This window comes from Ilyonectria robusta (assembly GCF_021365365.1).
Source record: "Ilyonectria robusta strain PMI_751 chromosome Unknown BGZ61scaffold_30, whole genome shotgun sequence".
Lineage (NCBI taxonomy): Eukaryota > Fungi > Ascomycota > Sordariomycetes > Hypocreales > Nectriaceae > Ilyonectria > Ilyonectria robusta.
The window spans coordinates 229,353-253,548 of NW_025764464.1; the positions used below are offsets into that span (position 1 = coordinate 229,353).

Below are 24,196 nucleotides of genomic sequence, written 5' to 3' on the forward strand. Positions count from 1 at the left end.
GCGTCAAGGCTTGTAGAATTAAGTACCCTTTATTACGTCCACCGGACCGAGGTTCAGTCCTCAAAGCTAATGTTCCGTTCGTCCTAGACCAAGGCGATGACAAATTTAGCCACAGGAGACACCGCCCATAGTCAGTGTTCTTTTCGCCCTTCGTGTTCTTGCTGACCAATTTAAGCCTTGGGCTAAGTCCTACGGACAGTGTATATCCCTTTTAATTTGCCCTTTGGACACTATGTACGTATATTGAAGCCACGTTTTGTCACGTAACTTGAGTCCCGCCATGGTCGGAATTATCTGCTCTGAGGTGGCCTGGAGAAGCGTATCCGTATCGTCATGATGGTTATATATCAGTGCATAGAAGTCATTGACGTATGAAGGTTGGCCAAGCTGGGTACGGATACAAACTCCCATCTCATTGCCAGGAGTAGTTGCAAGGGCGCGCCCTCGACATGCCTAAATTTGTCATCAGGGAGGGGGTGGAGAAACTACTCGCGATCACTTCGAGTCATTTGAGCAACCCCTCACGCTTGCTCCATTTGCTCTAGTCCCCTAACGCAATACCCGAGGATGGGAGTTGTTTGGACATCCGGGATGACAACTTCCCTAAATTTGTCATCTGGCGGAGTATTTTGTGCTTGATGTGATTGGAAGAGGTGAAGGAAGAGCGAAAGTGGTTCAGAACGTGGGAGAGTACTGGCTACAATACAGGCATAAGTAGCCCCCACACAGTCAATTTCTGTATGAGAGTTAAGCATAAACAAACTCTAGCAAGTGACGGTGGCTTCGATTCCTCCACACAAACCCCCATGGTAGAAAATTGCTCCAACATGACCGATCTCGGCCTCCGCGATATATGGGACATTCCTTTGGCTACCCACTCCTCCAAGCATCGTCTTACACGACGCTTACTATTGGCCAACGATGAGTGCACTAAGATAGTTTACCCCTCACTTGAAATTGGTAAACTAATTTCATCCCAATCTGATCTGTCACGATGCAAGTAAGTGCAAGCCTTGGAAGAGTATAGGGTGCACCTGGGAATGGAATAGCTGGAAACATTAAGCGATCCAGAACCAGACCCTCTCAAGTGTATTTCTTGGCTTCCTCTCCTCCCACAATTCGTCTTGGGCATCGATTTCATCCTTGCCCGTCATAATATCAGCCTCCTGTGAAGTTTTCCATTTCGACTTCTTCACAACTTTCCAGGCGATATAAAGACCTAGGAATATTGGTATGTTGATGTATGCAGCGAAAAAGTCTATGCGCAGTATGGGTTAGCCAGGCAATATTGCTTCATCTAGTGGAAAAGACCTTACTGCTTATGTTCCAGTGGCCGTTGATGAACACTCTAAACCCGTTGAAGAGAATCACAATACAGAAGAAGACTAAAGCAACCCATGTAATGTACGGCTGAAAAGGACTCTTCAAAACAAGAGTGTCACGATCGATACCCTTGGCTTTGAGGGCGGCGTGAAAGCGCAGATACGCCACGCACACCGATGCCCAAGTGAACAGTGAGGAGATGGTGACCAGGTTCTGGAACCACTGGAAAGCCTGCGCTGCACCGCCATTCTTATTGACCAAGAGGTAGGTAAGAAGGCCCATGGAGGCAGTGGTTAGGACGGCAATGTATGGAACACCATGCTTGCTGCATTTTAGCATACAGGCAGGAGCCTGTCCATTTTGAGCCAGCGCATACATGTACCGAGATCCTGTGTATACGAATGCGTTGGCTGCGGAGGAGGCGGATGTAAGGATGACGGCATTGATGATGGATGGAAGGACTTTGATGCCGACATTTTGGATACCAATGACCCAGGGCGACTGAGCTGCGCCAGCCGCATTGCTCTGCTGTGCCGACAGCAAGTGTTCGTCATTGGAGGCCACGAGGACACCAACGGCCAGGGAACCAAGGACGTAGAATAGAACTATTCGCCAAAAGACGCGGCGTACGGCCTTGGGGATGTTCCTGCGTGGATTCTCAGCCTCACCAGCGGCTACAGCGACCATTTCCACGCCCCCGAAGGAGAAAGCGGCATTAACAAGGGTGCTGAAAAATCCTAGGAATCTGCCGAGATCTCCTTCAGCCAGATATTCCTTCATCGGTCCAGGGTTCTTCCAGTACGTAAAGCCAATGGCATGGCGCTGCGGGTTGCCGCCGACAGCTATGATGAATGCCATGATCAAAAGTCCAACGATAGTGATGATTTTGATGGAGGCGAAGCAGAACTCAGCCTCTCCATAAATAGAGACGACGAAGATGTTGAGAGCAATGACGAGGACGAGAAGAATGCTGATCCATACGGCCACATTGATATCGGCAGCGCCTTCCCAGTAGCCAATAATGATGGACGCTGCAGACAACTCAGCGCAGAGAGTTATGGCAGACGAGTACCAAGTATTCCATCCGACGGCAAACCCGAGCGCATCGTCGACGTATCGCGCACAGAACTGGGGGATGGCACCAGGCAAAGGCAGCCACGTCGCCATTTCGCCGAGAGCCTGAAGCATGGCGTATATTGCGACACTGGTAATACTGTAACCCAGGAGGAGTGACAAAGGTCCGGCGTTGGTGAGGGCAGAACCTATACCGAGAAAGAGGCCGGTGCCGATGGAGCCTCCGATGGCGATAAACTGCACATGGCGGGATTTGAGTCTGGTGCGATCGTTCCGTTAGCGTCTGCCATGTACCTAATTTGGGATATGATGGTTTTGTCGGAAGTCACCCCCATCTTACCCTCGTCTCAGTCCATGAGCTTCCAGAACCTCTGTTGCCTCTGGGTTACTCTTTGTTTCCCGGAGTGAATCCGCCACACCGGTGTGTCCGGCGTGCCGTAACTGAGCTTCGTAATCCCCTTTGGTGGACATGGTCGGCGTTTGATTTGAAGTGGTCGATGTGAAGATTGCAGTTGGGTCGGGATTCTGTGGGCTTATATACTTTGACACCGTCTCATGGCCAGGCCGGCAAGGACGGGAGGCTTCAGGCCGCTTGCTCCCACCACATCATTAAATCAGGTCCATCTCCCAACACTACAACAACATCCACATCAAATCGGGCAAGTGTTCAGGTGGGTTGAGACAGATTGCGGGGTTATCCGAAGGCATGTTCCCGCGGAAAACTCATCACAAATCTTAGCTCTAGCTTCGGGTTTGCCTAGGCTCCGCCTTCGAGCTTGGATTCTCTTCAGCGTAGTACCAGTTCCCCATGATACTCGGAAGAGGGGTGATAATAAGGGACGTATTGGCACTTCATTGCTTTCAGGTTGCTTGTTCGTTAAGCTTTTTATCGCAGTCAACCGTGCCTTGGCTGGAAGACGTTACGTATTATATGCATATATCTTTTCAGCAGATAATCGATCGATCGAACGGGTTTTCTCGTTATCAAGTCAAGCCTACGCCTGAAACTTCTGACGTAATGGCGTTTGCCAGTAGCAATTTAACATAGTCCCTGAGTTCAGATTGTCCCGATTTGTCGACTAACTTGACAGCCGCTCTGGCGCAGCCGTAAGAGCACCAAAAGCCTGCACCCCCACGACGGTAGCCCCGAGTCGACTAGATTGCGTTGAAAATATCTTTCCCATTTTGGAACGTCCAAATCATGCCGACCGTGGCTTAAATCGTGTGAGATGTAAACACATCAGTTCGTCACTTGGGTGACATGACGCAGCTTATCTACTCCCGCGGGTCTGGAACGTTCCGGGATTGGCGTAGCTCACCAATTCAATGCTAAAATACCCGTTATCTGCCCATTGAGATTCGCCAAATCGTGGGGTAGATAAGAATGGCGCTGTTTGAAGGTCCGATGAAGTCCTCGCCGCCGTTGCCCGCGGGGAACACCGGCTCCGCGGAAGCGTTGGTCTCCGTTATCTATCCATCCCGGATCCGGGCCAGCATCTAAAAGCCTGCAGGAGTTATTACTTCATGAAAAATCCGTTGTCTTAGGGGGGAGGCTGCGGGCGTCGCTGAAGATACGGATGCATCCTAATGTTATCAACCCCCTTAAACTCGGCGTTGTTCTCCCTTATCATAATGCACATAATGAATACATCTCATCGTTGGGTGGAAGGACCTTGCGTGAGGTGTGTTTATTTATCCAGCTACCGCGGAATTTACGACTGCTACCGTATTGTGATATCACTCATGTGGTTCATGGAGGTCGGACTTTAAAGCATCAACGTCCATGCTCCCTGGCTCCTGGATTGAAGCCTTCTGGGGGTCACCACTAACAAAGACCGCCTTTTGGCGACCTAGAAGGCCACAGCCCCGAGTTCATATTCTTCCTCTTCAACAAGGCCATCAAGGTCCCAAAGATTTGGAGTCACGCGTCCTGCAAGAGCTGAGAGAGCCAAAATTCCTGGTCAATAGTCTTGCGCACGATGCGAAGAGTTTGGGGCACTGTCATAGTTGCAATATGGATAGTGTTGTAGGAACAAAAGTGAACGCAAGGTCAATTATCCTCGATGCAGTCCTTCCTAAAAAGATCACGCTCGGCATAATACCAAGGGGGTCAAGATGGAAGGATTGCAAGTCCATCGCAGATAGCCTGCTAAATGAGCTTCCTGGCTACAGTGGGGTTGTTTAGCAAAACCAACAATATGCTTGGCAACTGGTGTTAGATTATGATACTAGCGATAGATTCCCCTCCAGGTATGAACGAGTCAGCTAATACCGACAGGTGCACATCGGGACAGCGTCATTGACAAGTGTACATGGTATATCGAGGCAACAGTGTAGGACAAGAGGAGAAGCTGGACTACAACAGCGGGGTTGGGGTATTCCTCTATCTTGCCTTGTGTGGCTGCTTCGTGCGGCTGAAATCGTGTCGTCGGTTATATTTATTTCCGAGCACATAGACAAATAAATTATCACACTCACTCTAGTCTACAATGAGCGTCCCAGACATGCCGTGTTCGAACTTGCTTACGTCGATGGTATATAATAGACACACATGTTTGCAAGGCGGACGCTAAACATCGCGTTCATTATGGAACTCGATGCTCTGCTTTAATATACAAGTGGTTCTATTTTTAGTTTTACGAATCATTGGTGGGTAATCCAGAATGATATCTGCGTCCTAGGGACCCAGAGTAGATATTGTTAATCCCTTGCTCTGGTGTTTACGTGCTGCTGTTATGGCCGACAGCCAGACATTGAAGCGTTGGCGCTGACCTATACCTCTTTGGGGTAACGAGTGCTGAATGGAGGCGTGCCAACATTATTCCTTTCAAAAAACCAGACAAAGGATAATATTCAATTGCGATGGCATAGAGACCTCCGTCACTTTTGTCTACGATGGGTAATGTAATAGGGTAGGTCCACATAAAGGATCTCACATGCCGTCGAGACGTGTAGACTGTTGCCAACAAACCATTGGAGCTCGTAAATGGCGATCCGTTGAGCAAGCGCTGATCCTGCTGCGAGAGCAATTAGCCTCGTGAGTTTCCATGTCAAAGGAGCATACGATAGAGCGTGTCAGGATTCATCCAACCCGTCATGGTCCGGTGAGACGTTGAGAGCGTCTATCACGGCATCGTGATGCCGATGGCTGGCCACTGGATCCGGTGAAACTCACCAATCGCAGCAGCCCTACAGCGCCTGACAGGGGCAGTGCCGGCTATAGCGGTCCGCTAATGCAGTCCCCAGTTGCCGGCGACCCATTCAGTGACAGCCCCTAAACTTCCAGGGCCTCCGCTCCAGCGCTTAAGCGGGCCGAGAGGTACGGATACAGGGCATTGATTGGTTGGCGGGGGCATCAGTGGGTACGACTTCGCTGGTGCAGTAATATTTTTCGTCTTGTTCTTGTCTCCGTGACTGAGCTGGACCGCGTCCGAATATTTCAGTTCATGGGATGGAGCATCTGGATGATATGGTTGGGCGTAAAGATGTGCTGGGATCTGGTCAATATATCCGTCCGTATCCCACTCTACCTACCTTGCGTTGATTCCATCTACGTTCAAAGATGACATACCTCCCCGTCTCTGCCATTGTCACCAACATTCGACACCGATAAATTGACCATTTCTTCTACGAAGCCAATAGCAAACCCGTCTTGCTCCCATTGTACTGCAGCTTCATCACCACCTACCTACGCCATCGCCATGGTGGCACTCCACGAGTATGAGCGATACTACATCGCCCATGACGTCCTCATGGTCCTGACCTTTATTCCCTGCCTCGTCATCTTCTTATGCGCACTCTGCCTTGCTCGCCGTCGCAAGGATCCCGCTCGATCGGCCTTTACATATCTCAAAGTAGCATTTGCCTTCTTCACCCTGTGAGTCTTGGTCCCACCCTGTTGTCCTGGAGCAGAGCACAATCATGCACTACATCTCAAAGATGAAGCTGTTCTAGCGCTAACCATACATTGCAGCCTCATTTTCCTAGACTTCTGTAGCTATGCTCTCGCCCTCGCTTCCGCCCTCGTCCACTATGACGTGATTGATGAAGCCTCCTCCAACATCTTGAGAGGCACCGCCCACGCCCAGTACAATATATTCACCGTTGCCCAAACCTTTGAGGCCATCGCCGATATCCTTACCTTTATCATGCTCCTCCGTCTCGGCACTGGAATTCTTTTTATCCAGACGGGCAAGCCAGGAAAGCTCGACAAGATTTTCAAGCTCGGCTCGTATAGCATTGCCTCGGTGCTTGCGATTATTGCCATTGTCCAGTTTGGCCTCCGCATTCACTTCTATAATAACATCTTCGCCAATACCCAATTGTCAACAAAGTCGGTCACTGACCAATTTAACTCCTCTCGTCAACTTGACTTCTCTTTCCGCGTCCTGGTATTTGTCTTAGCTATTGCCATCGTCGCGCAATCTGTTATAGTTAAGACAAAGATGACGTCTGAACTGCAAGTGTCTTCGGTGGGTTTGCCAAACGTATCTTATGCCCCACGACAATGCTAACTCTCCAACTAGGCCGTTAATATCCTGGTTGCATGTGCAGGGCTATGGCTCCTGAGGACAGTGTATGGAGTGGCCTCCAGGGCATCAGCATTGAATCGAAGCGATATCCGATACGACCCATTCTATAAGGGCTACTTTAGCATACTCGACATTATCTTCGGTATCTGGCCCCTATTCATTCTCCTTTGCCTTGTATTTAGGCTTGGCTCTAAGAAGAAGAACGGGCTCTGGTCTACCGAGCAGCCTTTCATGGCGGATACCCAGAGCGGCGACGCCATGACGCCATGGGGTTACAGTTACGATTCCCAAACCATGGCCCCACCCGTGGCTCATCAGCAACAACAGCCGCCTCCGGTGGTGCAAGTCCCTCCGCCATACTACGAAAAGGCATAAGAGCTGATGAATTTGCGGAGAAAATATGATTGGAGTTGATAATGGCTGGTCTGATTAAAAAATTTGGGAAGAATAGGACAGTTGTACGCGCAGTACATATTCTCTATATTGAACCTCGGCTTGTTCGTAATTGAATCGCTGATCTGATGATGATAAAATATCTACCCATGAAATGATTCTGAAATATTTGGAGTATTGACAATAATAAGGTCAATTTTTATGGCATTCTGTATGTCTGGTTTATATATTTGGTTTGTTTTTTCTAGCTCTACTTAATATCATCACATAGATCAAAGCCGTACAGTATTTTCAAATAGTAGAGATAAATAATAAGTCCTACACCCAGCACCAGAAGAAACAGTTGCTAAACAACAAGGTTGTTACATACTGGTCTCTGCCTGAAGCTTTAATTTAACCCCTCTGACTTCAACCCTGCTATCTATAGATAATAGGGTCAGCTAACGACCCTATTGTCTGCAGTCAACGACCTGTCTGGTTTATATATACCAAAGCAATCTCGACACAATTAGTTGCAAATATGCCTTGCCATCTCGGCATCGCAGGCTGAGAGGGAATTTGAATTTGAACTACAAAGCACGAACCCATCTCGACACGCGCGTTCATTTAGCGTCATCTTACAATGACGAGCGGCCTGGTCATGCCCACCAGCAGTCAGTTTCAGAAGGATGATATTTTACGTAACCCTTCTTAAGATTGAAGTGGTCGACTGTACAGACAAGAATGCCATGATCTCGCATTGACTGAGCCAATATACCCTGCTTTCAATAGTGCCATCCGCTTCCGACCTATTTAAGCATGCATCGAGGGATTTACAGTTTACTGGATGACCCGGAATTGTCAATTTGTTTCAATATTTTTATTGGCTTAGACCATGGCGAACGCGTGTCCTAGCAGCCAGCACATCCTAGAGCCAGCGCATCCCAGGTGGATTAACTAAGGAAACCTCGGCATTCAACGCGGGTTTAGTCCGCACTGAGCTTCCCCATGCACAGGCCATCAAAACGTCAAGGTGTGCAAAAGGGACCCAGAGTCGCCCTGAAAATGGGTTTGTGTCAATGTCACTCATTCACACACCTGTGCAGTTCATTTTCGCGGCATCGGCCAATTACTTCCATGTCCACTTCTCTTTCCTTTCTTGGCAGTTATCCGAGCCCAGAATCTGGACACGAATTAATCTGTGTCACAGACAGACAGATGATGAACTTTAATTGCTTCACCGCAAAGCTCTGCTAGAAGAGAAAGCCCTGTGATCTGCTACGCTTCTTTTACTATTTATATCAAGATGCCGCCCATAGCTCCTGTTTTCTACCACTACCATACTGCACAATAACTCGTCTCCAATTCATTCTTCGGTCTCGACCCAACTATCTTCAATCTTCCATCATGTCTCATTTCGAGGGTTTCAACATCATCAACAAGATCTACAAAGAGGTGCAAGGGCATCAAATCGACTTGGACATTATCTACTCAACGAAGTTGACTGTTCCTCATTCTGAAGAATCGCCATGTCCAATTCTTCTCCGATTCCATGGAGGCGGTCTTGTCGGCGGATCTAGCCTCTACGCTCCGTTCTTCGCCCCTTGGCTGCTCCAACTCATCGAACGCCACTCTGCAATCATCGTCTCTCCAAATTATCGATTGATCCCTGAGGGTACCGTCCAGGACGCACTTGATGATGTAGAAGACGCGTGGCAGTGGATACACCATTCCTTGGCGGAAATAATGCTGGACGAAACTGGCATTCACGTTGATGTGAATCGCATCATGACCGCTGGAGATAGCGCAGGAGGATACCTCAGCCTTCATGTTGGACTCAATCACCCAGGCGATATACGAGCTGTCACTGCTGCCTATCCAGCAGTAGACGTAGGAAGCCCTCACTTCACTGGCCAGTACGAGAAACGGGTGTTTGGCATGCCGCCGATGCCTCGCAGTACTCTGGTGGAGCACATGAAGAGTATTGAGGATAGTGGCAGAACCATTGTCACTGCTGATGATGTTGGGGAACGCGGGACCCTTATGTGGTCTGTAGTCCAACACGGATTATTTGGTCAATTCTACCCCCCTCAGCAGACAGGTTTGTTCCCACTTCTTCGCCTGGATAGTGGCGATCGATTCCCTCGAGGGGGAGTCCTCGTCTGGCACGGCAAAGACGACACAGTGGTTCCAGTGGAAGGCAGTCTCAAGTTGAAGCAAAAGATTGAGAGTGTGGATCCTGAGCTGAATTTTAAACTGGTGATTCGGGATGGGGAGCATGGATTCGATCATGCTGTGAATTTGCAGGAGGACTGGGCCCTGCAGGCAATGCAGGATTGTGTGAACTCGTGGCTGCGATAAAGTGGCGAGGCTTCCTGTAGCACATAGGTCATGACCAACGAGGGTGGAGACAACAAGGTCAATTATTATGGTGTTATATACGCCTGAGCTACTAGTCAAGGCCCTGGATCCCGATACAATTTGTCGGTAATATTTTTTAGTTGAGGAGAAACTGTCTCATTTGGCCGCCCACAAAGTCCACTCCTTGCCAGCATGCTGTACATGTTCCACCATGTTGTCTTCACCCCAGCCTCATAGAGCTGAGTCGGTTATTCTGGATGCTCAGTTGATGCCAACAACAACGAGACCAGCCATGGCAGCGGCAGCAATGGCCATGCCAGTCTGCTGCGGTGCAGCATTGCCAGAGTTGGTTCCAGTCGCGCTGTCGCCCGAAGCATCACTCGAGTTACTGTCGCTGGAGGCACTGCCCGTCTCACTTGCCCACGTCAGTTTGTCGCAAAGAGTGACCTGGTCGGGAATATTGGAGTCGAGCTGGCTTTTGACCTCGGGGACGTCGGTGCAAGCCTCAAGGAGGCTCGAAATGTCTGCCGTGTGCGAAGAGTACCAGGTCACAAGTTCGGAGACCCACGAGGAGTACTCATCGGCCATGGAACCAGTGACTGCCGGAAACACGCAGGGGTCCGTGGCGGTCGCGAATTGGGTCTGTCCGGCGATGAAGTTGAGGAGGGAGGAATCGGCGGTGGGGACGTTGACAAGACTGGGGAGCAGGTTGATGGCCACAGAAGAGCACTCCTGGAGGTCGCGCTCGTCGACGGCATTCGGAGCTGGGCTGCGCTCGAAGAGAGTAGGAGCAGCGGCTTGGTCGGCGGCGAGGACAGACGCGACCGCGACGCCGCTGAGGAGAATGATCTGCTGTGTTCGCATTTTGACGTAGCTGCGAATGTGGCTAATTAGAAACAATGGTCACAACGAGACAGGATTTGATGAACAAACCTGAGTGACACAGAGGTTAGACTGGGTATTTCAGTTGGAGGGAGGAGAGTTCAAAAAGGTTGGAGATCCAGAGTTTGGCAAAACACCTGGAGGGCTCTCACTTATGCTTATCTACCGCACTGGCCTAATCACAAAAGGTCCGAAGCGAACTGAAGGATCAGGGGTTAGTGGAGGCTTCAAAGTGGGACAACCGCCTTATACCCCAGTCTGTCGTGGAGTCGTCGTGAAAATCATTGCACTGCCCAGTCGGAACCATTGCTTGCCAAGGGCCCAGTGATCTTGGCCTGCATCTTAGTGCTTTCTCGGGATGCGACCAATACGAACGCTTCCTTCGAAGGCTAGCCGAATGCAAAGAAATTGAACAAGGCCTTTTTTGACCGTGATTAAAGTTTCATCTCGTTTGAGGCCCTGTATCAGTACCCGAGTATTGGTAAGCACCTGTGCAATGCTGGTCAGTTTCATCATGATATCGGGTAATCCAATGTGCGGTTTTCGGCTGGTCGACTCACCGTCCATTGTGGAGTCGAAGCCGAGCCGTTTCATTATCATTCCGTTAGCTCGAATCATGCTCCCCTTAAGCTCCTTGTCGTTCGCTTAGCTCCCCACTTGGCTGGGCGATTAGTCTGGAATTGTTAATTACGCACTCGTATAGATGCACGGAGGCGATATTTAAGGTTCCGATGACGTTAAAGAATTGATAGATCATGGGGCTGAAGCATGATGGATTTTCCTTTCCTTCCTCAGGGTTTGGAGCTCTTTGTCGCCATCAAGACCTCGGATATCACCTCTGCCTTCACAATGAACAGAATGTCCGTCGTCAAACAAAGGAAAATGGCTAAAGAGTGAATTAAGGGCAAGATCAGGGGCAAATAAGTTGATAAGGAGGCAGTGCATGGTATCGAATGCCAGTTGAGGGTCTTGGCGAGTTCGCCGCTCTAAGGATGGGCCTGGGCCTTGGGCGTCATGGGGGGGGGGATAAGAAGCACTTCGAGATCACTTGCGGAAAGTTTCTGCCCTAACTTGATGAGTAGTGTTCGAATGTGCGGTGCTGCCGAGTTATACCAGGGATCTGTATTGAATCTAAGTTATAAATTGGGACAGTACATGCCATTCCAGTGCACACTTCGGAATTACAGACAACCTCTCGGTACGTGTATATTCCAGCACACTACGTATCTATTGCCATATATCTAGTCCATACAAGCCTACCAAATAATCATAATATCTCTCACATACTATTCCACTGAAGCCTCTTTCCCTTCCTCCCCTGGGATCACTGGTATCGGCGTCGCGCAGCCTCGAGAACACCAATAGCACAACACGCGATACGTTTCTGCCATTCGTTTGCATCCCCCCTCACATTTAGCACAGATGCATTTACGGTAAGGCCCAATTGTAGGTCTAGCCGCAGGGATCGTCTTAGTGTTGGGAGGAGACATCCTTGCACCGCTTGTTCGTGTTTGTTAAGTCCGACAGTTTGAGAAGAGATTTGTATAATATAGTACATTGCAGAAAGAAGAGACAAGGAAGTTTGCGACGAGAACCGACTTTATAGAGATTGCATGTGCGTGAATTGATACATAATTACCGGATGACATTTTATCGGCGGTGAGTAACAGCGTCTCAGGTTGTGATTATTCTTCATACATTTGCTCCCATTTTGCCGTGCATCACAACGGCAAGATGCAGAAACCAACGACCCTCGAATCGATAAGATTTTATTGACTCAAATTTGGAATACTGGAAACTAAGGATAAAAAACCCGGAGCGGAAGTCTCCCTACTGGGGTGATATTTGAGGTCGACGAACTGATAGTGTGCGTGATACTGTTGAATCTCCCGGACCGATAAGCAAACAGAATATGGGCAAAAAAAAGGCAGCCTAGATCGTTTAGTTTGAAGGTAAATAACAGGGCATATGTAACCCATTTTCCATTATAATGACGCGTTCTATATCTACCTCTCGTGGTTTCTAATCCCATCTCAGAAGCTAACCCTAACTCCTTCACTATCGTACTTGACACCCTTTATCAATACACATTATTAGGTGCGATAGTGACGTTGGATTTTAGTTTGACTGGGGAAGGGCATTCTTGATCCTCTCGGCCAGTTCCGGATCGACACGCGCAAACATAGCTTCATGGCAAATATTAGCATGATAAGTCTGTGATTAGGAGAAAGATGAGCGTACCGAGTGCATCCTTGTGCATGATGGGATCGGCAGACCCGAGATGCCCGGCGACGTTGTTAACCAGATGCTCCTGCTGGCCTTCCTGCTTCGCCAGTAAGTTCCAGAAGGCTCGCGGCTGTGCAAAATCATCGTCTGTCAACTCAGAGGTGTAGCTGCTGATGGCACCTGCAACCCATTGTTGATGGCCGCCTGCCGCGTTGCCGTTTGCTCCAACAGTTCCCTCGAATTTAATGGGCTTGAGCGAAGATCTCACGTAGTTGGGATCGGCCCCGTAGTTCTCCGTAGCATTCATGAATCCATCGCGCTGATACGGGTTGTAGACTGGGCAGACGGGGCGGTTGCAGGGGAGGTGCTGGTAGTTGACACCGAGGCGATACCGGGCTGCGTCGGGATAGGCAAACATGCGAGCTTGAAGGACTTTTCGCCTCAATTAGGGACAGGAATTGGAAAGGGGAAGGGATTCAGGGTCATACCTGGGTCCGCAGAGGGTGCGATACCGGGTACCATGGTCGAGGGTGAAAAGGCAGCTTGTTCAATGTCGGCAAAGTAATTACCGGGCTAGTAGTAGTATTTTCAGCATGTGTTTCACTAATAATTTAGACGAGGACTCTCACGTTTCTTGACAGAGTGAGTTTGCCAAACGGCATCAAGGGAAATTCACTATGAGGCCAAATCTTGGTCATGTCAAAGATGTTCCAGCGGAACGTCTCGGCTTGTTCCGGGGTCATGACCTGGAGGTAGGCAGTCCAAGTGGGGAAGTTTCCAGACTCGATGGCGTTCCAGAGGTCTGCGGTGTGGTTGTCTGGGTCTTGACCGGCAAGTCGAGTGGCCTCGGCGTCGGTGACGGTGTCGTTGCCCTGGTTCGACTTGAAGTGAATCTTGACGTAGGAGAAAGACCCGTCCTTTTTAGTGAGCTTGTAAGTGTGGCCGCTGTATCCGTTCACGTATCGGACCGATTTGGGGGTGCCGCGGTCGGAAAAGAGCATCATGAGGGCGTGGATGCCTTCTTGGTTGTTGTTGTGGAAGCTAGCACCAGGTTAGCGTCTACGTTGACGATTTGGATGAGGGTGGCATACTCCCAGAACTATTATCATTTGTCAGTAATTGCTGTCTAGTATCCTGGGGTTATCACATACCATGGTGCTATCGGTCATGTTGGTGGCAGGATGCCTCTTGTGGGACCTGTTGAGGCTCGGAAACTTGATTGGGTCTCGGACAAAAAAGACAGGCTGGTTGGGATCAGCAACTGAATGGGGAAAATTGGGAACCCGACAGCACATACAATATCGTTAAAGACAAAGTCCTGATTGCCCTCTTCGGTGAAGAGCTTCAGCGCCCATCCTCGCACATCACGCAGAGTGTCAGCTGATCCAGAACCAGGACCAACGGTGGACACCCTGATGAGAGCCTTGCTCTTGGTGCCGATGCCATTCAAGAATTGAGCGTCAGTCAAATGTGAAATGTCGTGGGTCAATTCGAACTCTCCCCAAGCACCGACTGCGTGGGCGTGGACGACGCGCTCAGGTATTCTCTCTCGGTTGAAGTGTGCGAGTGTCTCGATCAGTTGGGTGTCCTGAAGGAGCATCAGGCCCTTGACGGGACTCCCATCACTGAAGCGTTGGGCAGTGGTTGGGTCCGCATAGGGGCATCCTGTATAAGATTAGATGAGACATGGAAATTGGTGCCCAAGGTGAATTTGAACTGACCTTCGGCAAGAGTGTAGGTCGGGGTTGTGCTGTTGGTACGAGCCATGATTGTGATTGTGGGTTGTCAAATTAGGAGACGTTTGGTGTTGGTTTATGAGACAAGATGTGAGATGTGATGAATGTAAATCAATTCACTGCATTCATTATTCCCTATTATCTTTATATTTGAGGATTACTTGATCGATTAGAACTATCTCGGGAGACGGCCGGAAGAAAGGCATCCTCATCGGCGCCACCGGCACATCGGGAATCCCGGCAGTCGAAACTTTTGGAAGACAGACGGTCGCACAGCATTGACGGGTCTGTCTTGCCGGTGCACCATGATCCATCATTGCAATTCCTTCGCAGAATGCATCAATAATAGACTATACGTCATTTTCATAACCGTCAATCTGGAAAACAAGCGTGGCCAAGGCGGAAAGTCGGCTTCCAGGCCTGTCGCGGAAAGCTCGGCGTCTCGGCGAGTTGCAGAAGCGCCGCTGACGCCAGTTGAGCGCTGCAAATGCCGTCTTCCGCGATGATGACGCTGCAGCAGGGCAGTAAATCTTTGCACGAATCGCATTGGACGGATTACAGCGCATCACTTCTGGGTTTTGACTTAGACGGCTCGTGCATGGAAGTGACATTCTTCGACCAGTCATGGAAACCAAGGTCAACACTGAATCGCACTCACTCGTCCGCGAATGGCAATTGAGCGCCCAAATGTTTGATTCTTTATCAAGGCCATGTCCCACAATAACTTCTTTCTGCACGTCTTTTCAACTCTCCTTCTTTCGTCGTGCCGCTATGATCCGACCCACCGTTCCAGCCACAGGAGGTGCGAAGTTGGTGTAATGTGCACTAACATATGCATGCTAGCAGTTCTGCGAGAAGAGCACACAGGATGTTCCCCGTTATTCTCCTCATTTATCTTCACTCCAGCCGCCAGCCCATATCTGCGCGAAACATCATAAAACTTCATTTGCCGCCTACACTTCTCTCCGCCACTACTTGCAGTTGATTTTATCGGCCATCATCACCCTCGGCTCTGTCCAGCCCATCCAGACCGAATCCACCAGTATGGTCTCGTTCCTAACAGATTTGAAAGGCAGTTTTAACCGGTCTGGCTAGACTAAGCTGAGGCATTGATTGATAAAGAGCTACCCTTAATTTAAGTAAACTCCGGCAGTCTTCGCTGCTCGTATTTATTAAGAGCTAAGCAAGTGACGACTCAAAGTAATACCTCCCTTATTCAAGGTGATGTCCAGCAAGACTAGGCACTCATTGGGTAATGGGATGATTCTATCTCTACATTGGGCTAGGGGCTGGTATGTTTGGCAACGGGGAACCTGGTCAGCAATATTGGAGATGTTGCAATAACTAGAGGAGGAAGCCAGCCACTTTTGACTCAAATAAAGAATATCTACAAAGACGGTTAGGATGGGGCTTGTATTGACCCTGTTCGGACGTCTGAAGGTCGAGTGTCTGGGAAACCAAGGAATCGAACTGGTAACAGCACCAGATAGAGCTATAAGCACCGAATTTAATACCCATTCAACAGCTTCCGAGACCTACAAAGCTACGAGAATGGGGAATTGAAACTATTTATCAATACGGTGCCCGTTGGGTAGCACAAGAAGGTCTGCAAATGAACATTCAAAGAATCCGTGGGTATCTCTGTGAGAAACTAGTTTGTTGATATCAAGTTACCTTGGTTTTCTTGTGCTTTCTTTCCGTTTCATCTTAGGTATATCCAGTATGGGGGAGAAGAGACATACAATGACCAGGTCGCTGTCTGGTCCTTCAGACTGAATCCAAGACCAGAGATTACGTGCTATGTCAAATTTCACACATCTAACATTGATATACTAGATAGAAAGCCTGAAAACCTTTAACTTCTACCCTCCTCCGCCGTAGATAGTTATTTACACTCACTCAACCTCAGCACATGGGCCTGCGATTCCTCTACCCTACCCTGTGACTCTCGAGTCCCTATCTTGGTCAGGAACTCAACAACGGCTGAGTTTCCGCTCGAATTGGCAGCCTTAAGAGCACTAGAGTAGAATCCAGTTAATAAACGAAGATTAACTTCAGCCCCCTTATCAACTAGAAACTTCACAGTCTCTATATATCCTCCAGAGGCAGCAGCAGCAAGAGCACTACCGCAGGATCCACTGGATAGTAGGAGGTTTACTTCAGCTCCTTTATCCACTAGAAACTGAACAGTCTCTATTTCTCCTCTATAGGCAGCAGCACCAAGAGCACTACCAACCCCCCCACAGGATAGTCGGAGATTTACTTCAGCCCCCTTGTCAACTAGAAACTGAACAATCTCTTTATATCCTTCAGAGGCAGCAGCAGCAAGAGCACTACCAAAATTCCCACTGGATAGTAGGAGGTTTACTTCAGCCCCCTTATCCACTAGAAACTTAACAGTCTCTATATTTCGTCTCTGGGAGGCAGCAGCAGCAAGAGCACTACCAAAATTCCCACTGGATAGTAGGAGGTTTACTTCAGCCCCCTTATCCACTAGAAACTTAACAGTCTCTATATTTCCTCTCCAGGAGGCAGCAGCAGCAAGAGCACTACCGTAGGATCCACTGGATAGTAGGAGGTTTACTTTAGCCCCCTTATCCACTAGAAACTTAACAGTCTCTATTTCTCCTCCATTGGCAGCAGCAGCAAGAGCACTACCGTAGGATCCACTGGATAGTAGGAGGTTTACTTCAGCCCCCTTATCCACTAGAAACTTAATAGTCTCTATGTTTCCTCTCCAGGAGGCAGCAGCAGCAAGAGCACTACCGTAGGATCCACTGGATAGTAGGAGGTTTACTTCAGCCCCCTTATCCACTAGAAACTGAACAGTCTCTATATATCCTCTATAGGCAGCAGCAGCAAGAGCACTACCGTAGGATCCACTGGATAGTAGGAGGTTTACTTTAGCCCCCTTATCCACTAGAAACTTAACAGTCTCTATTTCTCCTCCATTGGCAGCAGCAGCAAGAGCACTACCGTAGGATCCACTGGATAGTAGGAGGGTTACTTCAGCCCCCTTATCCACTAGAAACTTAATAGTCTCTATGTTTCCTCTCCAGGAGGCAGCAGCAGCAAGAGCACTACCGTAGGATCCACTGGATAGTAGGAGGTTTACTTCAGCCCCCTTATCCACTAGAAACTTAACAGTCTCTATTTCTCCTCCGTGGGCAGCAGCAGCAAGAGCACTACCAAACCTCCCACTGGATAGTAGGAGGTTAATTTGTATTCCTTGTTTTAAAAGGACCTCACATATTGGTTTGCATCTTCCCAGAACAGCAAGTGTTAGCAGGTTGTGACCTTGACTGTTCACTTGCGAAACTGCCATTTCTGCGTCGTCCCACCAGTCTCGAAGTACCGCATAAAATGAGAAGCGGCACATTGCGAAAAGAGTGACATCGGCTGGGAATATATCTTCAATGACCATATATGTCATTATGGATGACGAGGGCCGCTGCCGGTCCGCCTGGCAGATTTGGCGGTACCAGTGACGATATTGAGTACTGCTCTCTCCGGGAGAACCAAGGAACGTTTTCAAGAGACATTTCAAATTAAGGTCTGCCTCTTGTCCCTCTTTCACCATTTGTTCGTCATAGGTTCTGACATGGATTACCCAATGATGTAGTAGATACCGTTGCAGAGGGTTGAACATGTCCTGCGGTTCCACGTTGTGCGCGCTATCTGAAGTCTCGGCTTCGCTTTCGTCGGGTAGGCTTTCGTGTGTGTTAATCAGAAGCTTAAGACACACTTTAGCAGCGTTACAATGAGCCTGCCAAAAGTCGAAGTGGTTTCCTTCAAAATATTCCCGAACGGAGAGATGTGAGAACCTCCAGACCAGTCTCTGGGAGTCGAGGACAAGCAGATTCTCGCACACATCCAAGAGCTCGGATTCGGTGAAATCGGCAGGTAAGTCGATAGTATCGAGGCGGGGATCGACTTGGATCGCGGACAGAAGCTCAGAACTGCTAAGCGGTGTGCAGGCGCTCATCACCCACATGCAAGCGCGATCAAGAAATATCTTTGCATGCTGGTGTTCCGCATTTCGAGCGTAAATCTCATCGTACGTCGTCTTGAGTCCAACTGGGAGTTTCCCAAGCCGGCTTTCGATATCTGCTTCAGTCCGCAGTTTGAGCACCTGGTTGATCTGCAATGATGCCCACTGGAACCTGCCTTTGCGTCAGCTACACTCTGGAGACCTCTCACACAAGTAAAAACTCACATTCCATGGCTGCTTTCGAGGATGACATTGACGATCTTCTCCCGGAGTCGTGGGGATATCCGACGCTGTCGTCCACCTTTATTGATTTCCTCAATCACGAATTTCTCGATATCGACCTGATTGTCTCTGGCTTGGATTTCGATGTTTGGCTGAGAAGTGAAGAGGTCTCGCGTTTCGGCGTCAGGCCGACTCGCGATGAAGATCTTGAGTGGTTTTTTGGCCCTCGACATTAGGCGTTCCATCGCGCTGACGAGATCCCAGCGCGATTCCTGCTCGCATTCGTCCAGGGCATCGAGTATGAGGGTAGTCTTGGAGTAGCCGTTGATCGATTCTAGCAACTCATCTTCGCATGAGCCGAAGTTCAGAACCGATCCCTTTTGTCTCGTTTCAAGGCAGAGTTTCTTGAGTTGTGTCCGCATGTGTGCCGGTCTCCTCTGGGGAGCTGCCAATTGACGAACATAGCTTTGGAAGATTGAAAGTGGCTGCCGACGCTCTTCTTCATTGCGGTTGCAGTAGAAGTATGCAACGCCTTCTTGATCGTGTGCCAAATCTTCAATGCGGCCAATAACTCGAGAGCTGAGGAAGGTCTTGCCGGTACCAGCTAGAAAATTTAGTCTCGTATAACTCGGAACCTAGGGTTTCACTTACCAGAGCCCTGAAGCCACAGAATTGCCGATGAATCCTTAGACTCCCATTCACGGAATTTCATGTGGCTAAGCAACCATTCACCTGTGCCATCGGTTCGAGCGGACTTGACCGTCTCATGATGCTTTCCATATGGCGCGCGTGAGATCCATTCGAGAATTTCGATGTGGTCTTTCTCGCCCATTCGTGTGAGAATCGATGCACTACAGATAAAGTCAGTATTATTCCTCACGGTTATGCTCAGTACGTACACCTGGTCCTGGATAAAACCATGAAACTCTGCCGCTAGCTTGAGCAGTTCTTCAATGTTAGCTCGACTGGAAAGCTCGCAGTATCTTCCACAGTCATCTCCAGCTCGCAATAGCTGGTCTTCGCCTTCCAAAAGCCCATCTACGCAGTGCTTCATGGGTTCAAGCTTGAATACAGCAGTTGCTCCTTTGGTCTTGCTCTCCTTGCATTTTATAGCAAAGCTAAGAAACAACTGAGCTTTAGTATAAGCTTGGACGATGGATTCCTTCAGTCTGTTCAAAGGGCCATGTTGAGGGCGGAGGGCGAGCTCTGGAGCCATATATAGTTGCTGGTACGTGTCGCATTGTACGAGGATCGACGCAACCATGGCAAATCCAGTGACGAGTTGATCCCATAGCTCTTTGTGTGCGATCAAAATCTATAGACGCTGGTCAGTGGCTAAAATGAGCAAAGATTCCACGAGTTCCATTTTTAGCGGACCCGATATCGTAGCAAGGCTCCTTACCGTAATGAGAGACCGGATAACGGCCCATGGTGGAGCAGCATGAAGCGGATCAATGCTGACAGCAACATCGCCAACAGACGCAAATTTACTCAAGACGGACACGGAATTGTCGATGATACGGCGTGCCGTGCTGTCGTGCTGCGGGACCTTTAAGGCTTCGGCGATTTTCTGCTGGATATTCGCCACCGAATCCTGTCTCTGCGCAGAGTCCGATTCACCAGCGAACGTCCCCACCTTCAACCTATCCGACTCTTCCAGCGATTCTAAAGCTTCGTTCCACAGGTCGTAATCATTCGCATGTGGCTTCGGTGGTTTCTGGTCGTCGCAGACTGTTTCTTCCTCTTGACGTTGCGGCGGCACTTGGGCGGGTGAAACGCCAGAGGTGTCGGCATGGTTGGAGGACACCGGAGGGTTTTCTGCAGGGGCTTCGGGAGCAATCAAGAGTGCGGTTTGAGGCGGGACTTGTCCTTTGACTACAGTGCATCAGTTATGTGACAGGATCACGACCTCACATGGCGCTGAAGTATCGTACCAGTTGAGAGCCCCACGCCAGAACCTGTTGGGTCCTTGTCCTGCTGAGCACCGTTCCCGTCATGGTTTCGGCGCCAAAGACCACAGCATAGAATTGGAGACATCGCCTGACAGGTGATACAATGGTAAAGCGCAAAAGGCGCGGAGATGGTCCGGCGTAATTGATACTGTGGAGTAAATGAACGTATTGAGTGTTTTCCTGACGATCTATGTCAGCTATTGCTGCCTAACGCCAAACTTTACGAATAAAAACATTCAAGGAGATGACTAAGGAAACAGGGAGGCATGGGCTTCATCCAATCACCTATGAACAAGCCTTGCCCTGTCCTTGATATGCGCGCGCTTGCCCTTGTGTCGCATCAGCTGAGAACGTCGTGCATATCACCACCAATAGCAAGCCTGGCCGCTCACCGTGTACCCACCTCGACAAATGCCGCTCGCCTCATATTCCCCTGCCTGCATAATAGTTTGTTGGTGGGAGATGCACTTAGTGCGGACAGGGCCGGCGACACCGAGAGTCTGTGATACCCTATATTTCGGTTGAAGGGAGGTCCTGCAGCTAAGACCAGGTGAGGGATTTTGGCAAGAAGGGAAGGGAAGGTACCTGATCAAGTGCTTCTGAAGAGAATAAGACAGAAAAGAGCGGCAATGAAATGAAAAGAGCGCCTGCGACAGCTGGTCAGTTGGCAAATCAACAATAAACATTGTCTCGAAAAGTTCAAATTGAAAAAGAGAAAAAATATACCCTTCCTACTAGAGGCTGAGTTGTTTCTCTAAGTAGTATCTAGTCCAGCAGGCTAGTCCTACTGTCATTAAACTCCAAAGTGCCGGTCAGCACCATCACAACAGTTATTCGTAATAACTTAGCGTGGTTCTCCTCCATACCGGAGCACTCGAGAGAAGCTCCATTTGAAGTGGCAGTCGGTGATCAGTACCGTCTGGGATCAGGAGTGAACACATACCCTACAATTGCAACGCAAGCAACACCAGCAACACTTTGCTACAGACCAAGAACAACTCGTTATGGATTCTGCTATGTTTCCAATTGAACAAATGTGACAGTCGGCACTTGAGACACACGATTTGAAGCGGAATGACCCCGATGCCCGCGAAATGGTGGACAAAGTCATGCAGCACTGGGGAAGCCCCGCCGCAAACGCCGACAACCACGACAGCCTGGTAGATGACCTTGAAGCGGAGGTAAAACAAATTCAAGGAGTTCCGCAGCCCCAAAAAGACCAGCTGGAAATCAATTTTCCTTTTTTTTTTTTTTGCTCAAAAGACCCTCCTGCTCCTCTGCCCGACAAGACTACTGTTAACATCCGGAAGAAGAAGCCAAGATCGCACTGACCTGCCAATACTTGAACGGAACAGCCCAGGGAGGGGATATCGTGTGTTAATCAGAAGTTTAAGACACACTTTAGCAACGTTGCAATGAGCCTGACGTCCTTGCCGTATAATACAATTTAGTTCCTTCTGGCTTCTGCTGGCCCGGCTCTTATAGGCTGATTGACCCCGGGCATCGGCATTGAGTTCTTTATTCCAAAGTAGATTAGCCTTGGCAGGTCGAAACTGATGTAGGCACGAGGGGATGTCATGGTGAAGATGCCAAGCCGGATATAATAACCTGGCTATATAGCGAGCCTAAAGAGGTGGGCAGTCTTTGGGACTGAGGCACCTACCCCGGCCACGGAACCTTTGCACAGTTTAGCAACGCTCGACACCAGTTTTGACCAATCTTTTTCTTTGTGAGGGCCGAATTGGATCGAGTTTCAAGTGGGAGAAGGTTGGACCATCAGCGATCGACGTGTGCAAGTGCACCATTTTACCAATCGGAAGCGGATGTGGCAGGTAAGTAGACAATTCTAACCAAGGCATGTCTCCACTACCAAAGTCAATTAATCTCGCCTTTCGGAATATCAGTTGACCGAAAGCGATGCGCAAGGGCGGTGACAAATCCGCAAGACTTGAGATGATGGGCCTGGAAAGAGTTTTGCTCCGGGCTCTGCCAAGTGGCATCAAACGTTCTTCAGATTTAAGAAGACGGGTCGGGTCTAAGAGTGACACCCGACTCGTCATCGTCTCCGTCTCTCTGTCCAGAATAGATTCGAAAGTAAAATATCCCGCATGAAATCCTAGGGGCGGGGGAGCAAGACGCATATTTCCCTATTCTACCATTTACCAATTTACAGCTCTACCGATTTCGTCGCAGCAGCCTACATAGTAGACCCTTAATTCATATTAAGGCCAATTCAAGGTGCCAGAGGAGGTTTAGAAGTGCGCTGCCCTTAATATAAAAAAATAAACCTATCGGCGTCGTCGGGGTACTTCTCGAGATAGGCACGGGGAAGGGTCATCGAGTTCACTTCGGGGGTACCGTAGAACTCTCTTCCATTCCAGTAGGTCGTGTTATTAGCAAGAGCGGCTCGCATGGCAGCAAACACCTGGTCGTGCGCGGCAGGGTGAGGCCTCCAGGTGAAGCCATAAGGCCAAGGCCATGGGGCCCGACTTCCTTGTTGTTAAGCTTCGGCATGGCTTTGTGGGTATGCTTTATGGTGCTATTTGTAGGTGATGCCGAAGCAGGGCGGAGAAAGCTAAAGTGAGCTGCAGCCTTGAAGTTCCAGGAGGTGGCTACAGTCTTCTTATATACGAGTGCAAAGGTCCCTTCCAGGTAAAATGGCTATGCCAATAAGTCTGCGTTTGGCACGATCTGCCGAAGCATTTGCTTTGCTTTGCACTGTGCCGGCTGGCTGAACCAGACCTGGATACCATGCCACGGAAATACGCAACTTCTCAACGCCACGTGAGGAAGAATGTCGCACACAAGGAGAGGGAACAAGGTACTTTTCGAGGAATTACAACACCCTCCTGGCGGCGTAAACCCCCGTCCAAGCCATGCTCCATAATGAATTCCCAGCACAAGCCATAAGGAAGATGCAGACGGAGCCGCCCTGGGCATCGGCGACACCAATGACCGCGATAGGAGACATGTTGCGTATGCTGATCCTCGCTGGCTAATACTTAACAGAAATGCTTTCAGTTGTAGGGTACCTAGTTTATAAGGTTGTTTTTCGTCCATTCGTGTCGAAGGCCACACCTAGATGGAGAAACCACAACACCACCCAGGAGTAAACCGCTGCTCGGAACAAACTCCAAGCTTATCAAGCAAACTCGAACGGCACTTCTTTTGCATATACACAGGGGCTGAGCGCGGATCCCTTTTCCGTTGCATCACGGGCATGGTGCGCGTCGGGGTAATCACGAAGCCGAAGGCCGAGAGGAGATTAAGCTTAATGAAGCTTAATTGATCCTTCACCGTCGTCGACCCGGACCACCCACTCCTTCTGAGCATCGATGATCTCTCCATGCGCGATTGCATTACACAATATCGCAGCCGACCTAAAGTTGACTGTCCTCCATGCCTTTCCAATCCGTTCTATTAGTTCATACCAGTACCACTACGCCCAGTGATGACCAATCAGTGTCGTCGAGGGCCGGAGACTCTTGATTGCCGAGGTTTAAAAATATCATGTAACCTAGTTGC

General features: G+C 49.3%; 6 protein-coding genes across 6 annotated transcripts; 2 read left to right on the plus strand and 4 right to left on the minus strand.

The window, feature by feature from the left end:
• Nucleotides 1–1,058: 1,058 nt before the first annotated feature.
• Nucleotides 1,059–2,868, minus strand: BGZ61DRAFT_538724 (amino acid permease/ SLC12A domain-containing protein; the record flags this gene model as incomplete). The annotated part of the gene is made up of 3 exons (XM_046254687.1): nt 1,059–1,258; nt 1,317–2,656; nt 2,738–2,868. 3 exons carry the CDS (start codon nt 2,866–2,868, stop codon nt 1,059–1,061), a joined length of 1,671 nt encoding a protein of 556 aa, XP_046097290.1.
• Nucleotides 2,869–5,820: 2,952 nt separating this feature from the next.
• BGZ61DRAFT_462202 (uncharacterized protein) lies at nt 5,821–7,599 on the plus strand. Its single transcript, XM_046247256.1, has 3 exons — nt 5,821–6,274; nt 6,371–6,869; nt 6,924–7,599. Exons 1-3 carry the CDS (start codon nt 6,099–6,101, stop codon nt 7,302–7,304), a joined length of 1,056 nt encoding a protein of 351 aa, XP_046097291.1. The 5' UTR covers nt 5,821–6,098; the 3' UTR covers nt 7,305–7,599.
• Nucleotides 7,600–8,515: 916 nt separating this feature from the next.
• Nucleotides 8,516–9,768, plus strand: BGZ61DRAFT_139815 (Alpha/Beta hydrolase protein). Its single transcript, XM_046237272.1, has one exon. The coding sequence runs from the start codon at nt 8,709–8,711 to the stop codon at nt 9,660–9,662; it is 954 nt and encodes a 317-aa protein (XP_046097292.1). The 5' UTR covers nt 8,516–8,708; the 3' UTR covers nt 9,663–9,768.
• A 155-nt stretch (nt 9,769–9,923) lies between these two features.
• On the minus strand, nt 9,924–10,526 carry BGZ61DRAFT_538727 (uncharacterized protein; the record flags this gene model as incomplete). Its single annotated transcript, XM_046254688.1, has 1 exon — nt 9,924–10,526. One exon carries the CDS (start codon nt 10,524–10,526, stop codon nt 9,924–9,926), a length of 603 nt encoding a protein of 200 aa, XP_046097293.1.
• Nucleotides 10,527–12,662: 2,136 nt separating this feature from the next.
• Nucleotides 12,663–14,537, minus strand: BGZ61DRAFT_366374 (catalase; the record flags this gene model as incomplete). Its single annotated transcript, XM_046241678.1, has 8 exons — nt 12,663–12,730; nt 12,786–13,202; nt 13,259–13,343; nt 13,400–13,811; nt 13,862–13,869; nt 13,922–14,014; nt 14,068–14,435; nt 14,492–14,537. 8 exons carry the CDS (start codon nt 14,535–14,537, stop codon nt 12,663–12,665), a joined length of 1,497 nt encoding a protein of 498 aa, XP_046097294.1.
• Nucleotides 14,538–16,317: 1,780 nt separating this feature from the next.
• On the minus strand, nt 16,318–20,850 carry BGZ61DRAFT_401469 (ankyrin repeat-containing domain protein). Its single transcript, XM_046243057.1, has 6 exons — nt 20,654–20,850; nt 20,122–20,594; nt 19,619–20,034; nt 19,371–19,570; nt 18,723–19,323; nt 16,318–18,669 (listed from the first exon to the last, which is right to left on the minus strand). Exons 1-6 carry the CDS (start codon nt 20,754–20,756, stop codon nt 16,392–16,394), a joined length of 4,071 nt encoding a protein of 1,356 aa, XP_046097295.1. The 5' UTR covers nt 20,757–20,850; the 3' UTR covers nt 16,318–16,391.
• Nucleotides 20,851–24,196: the final 3,346 nt, after the last annotated feature.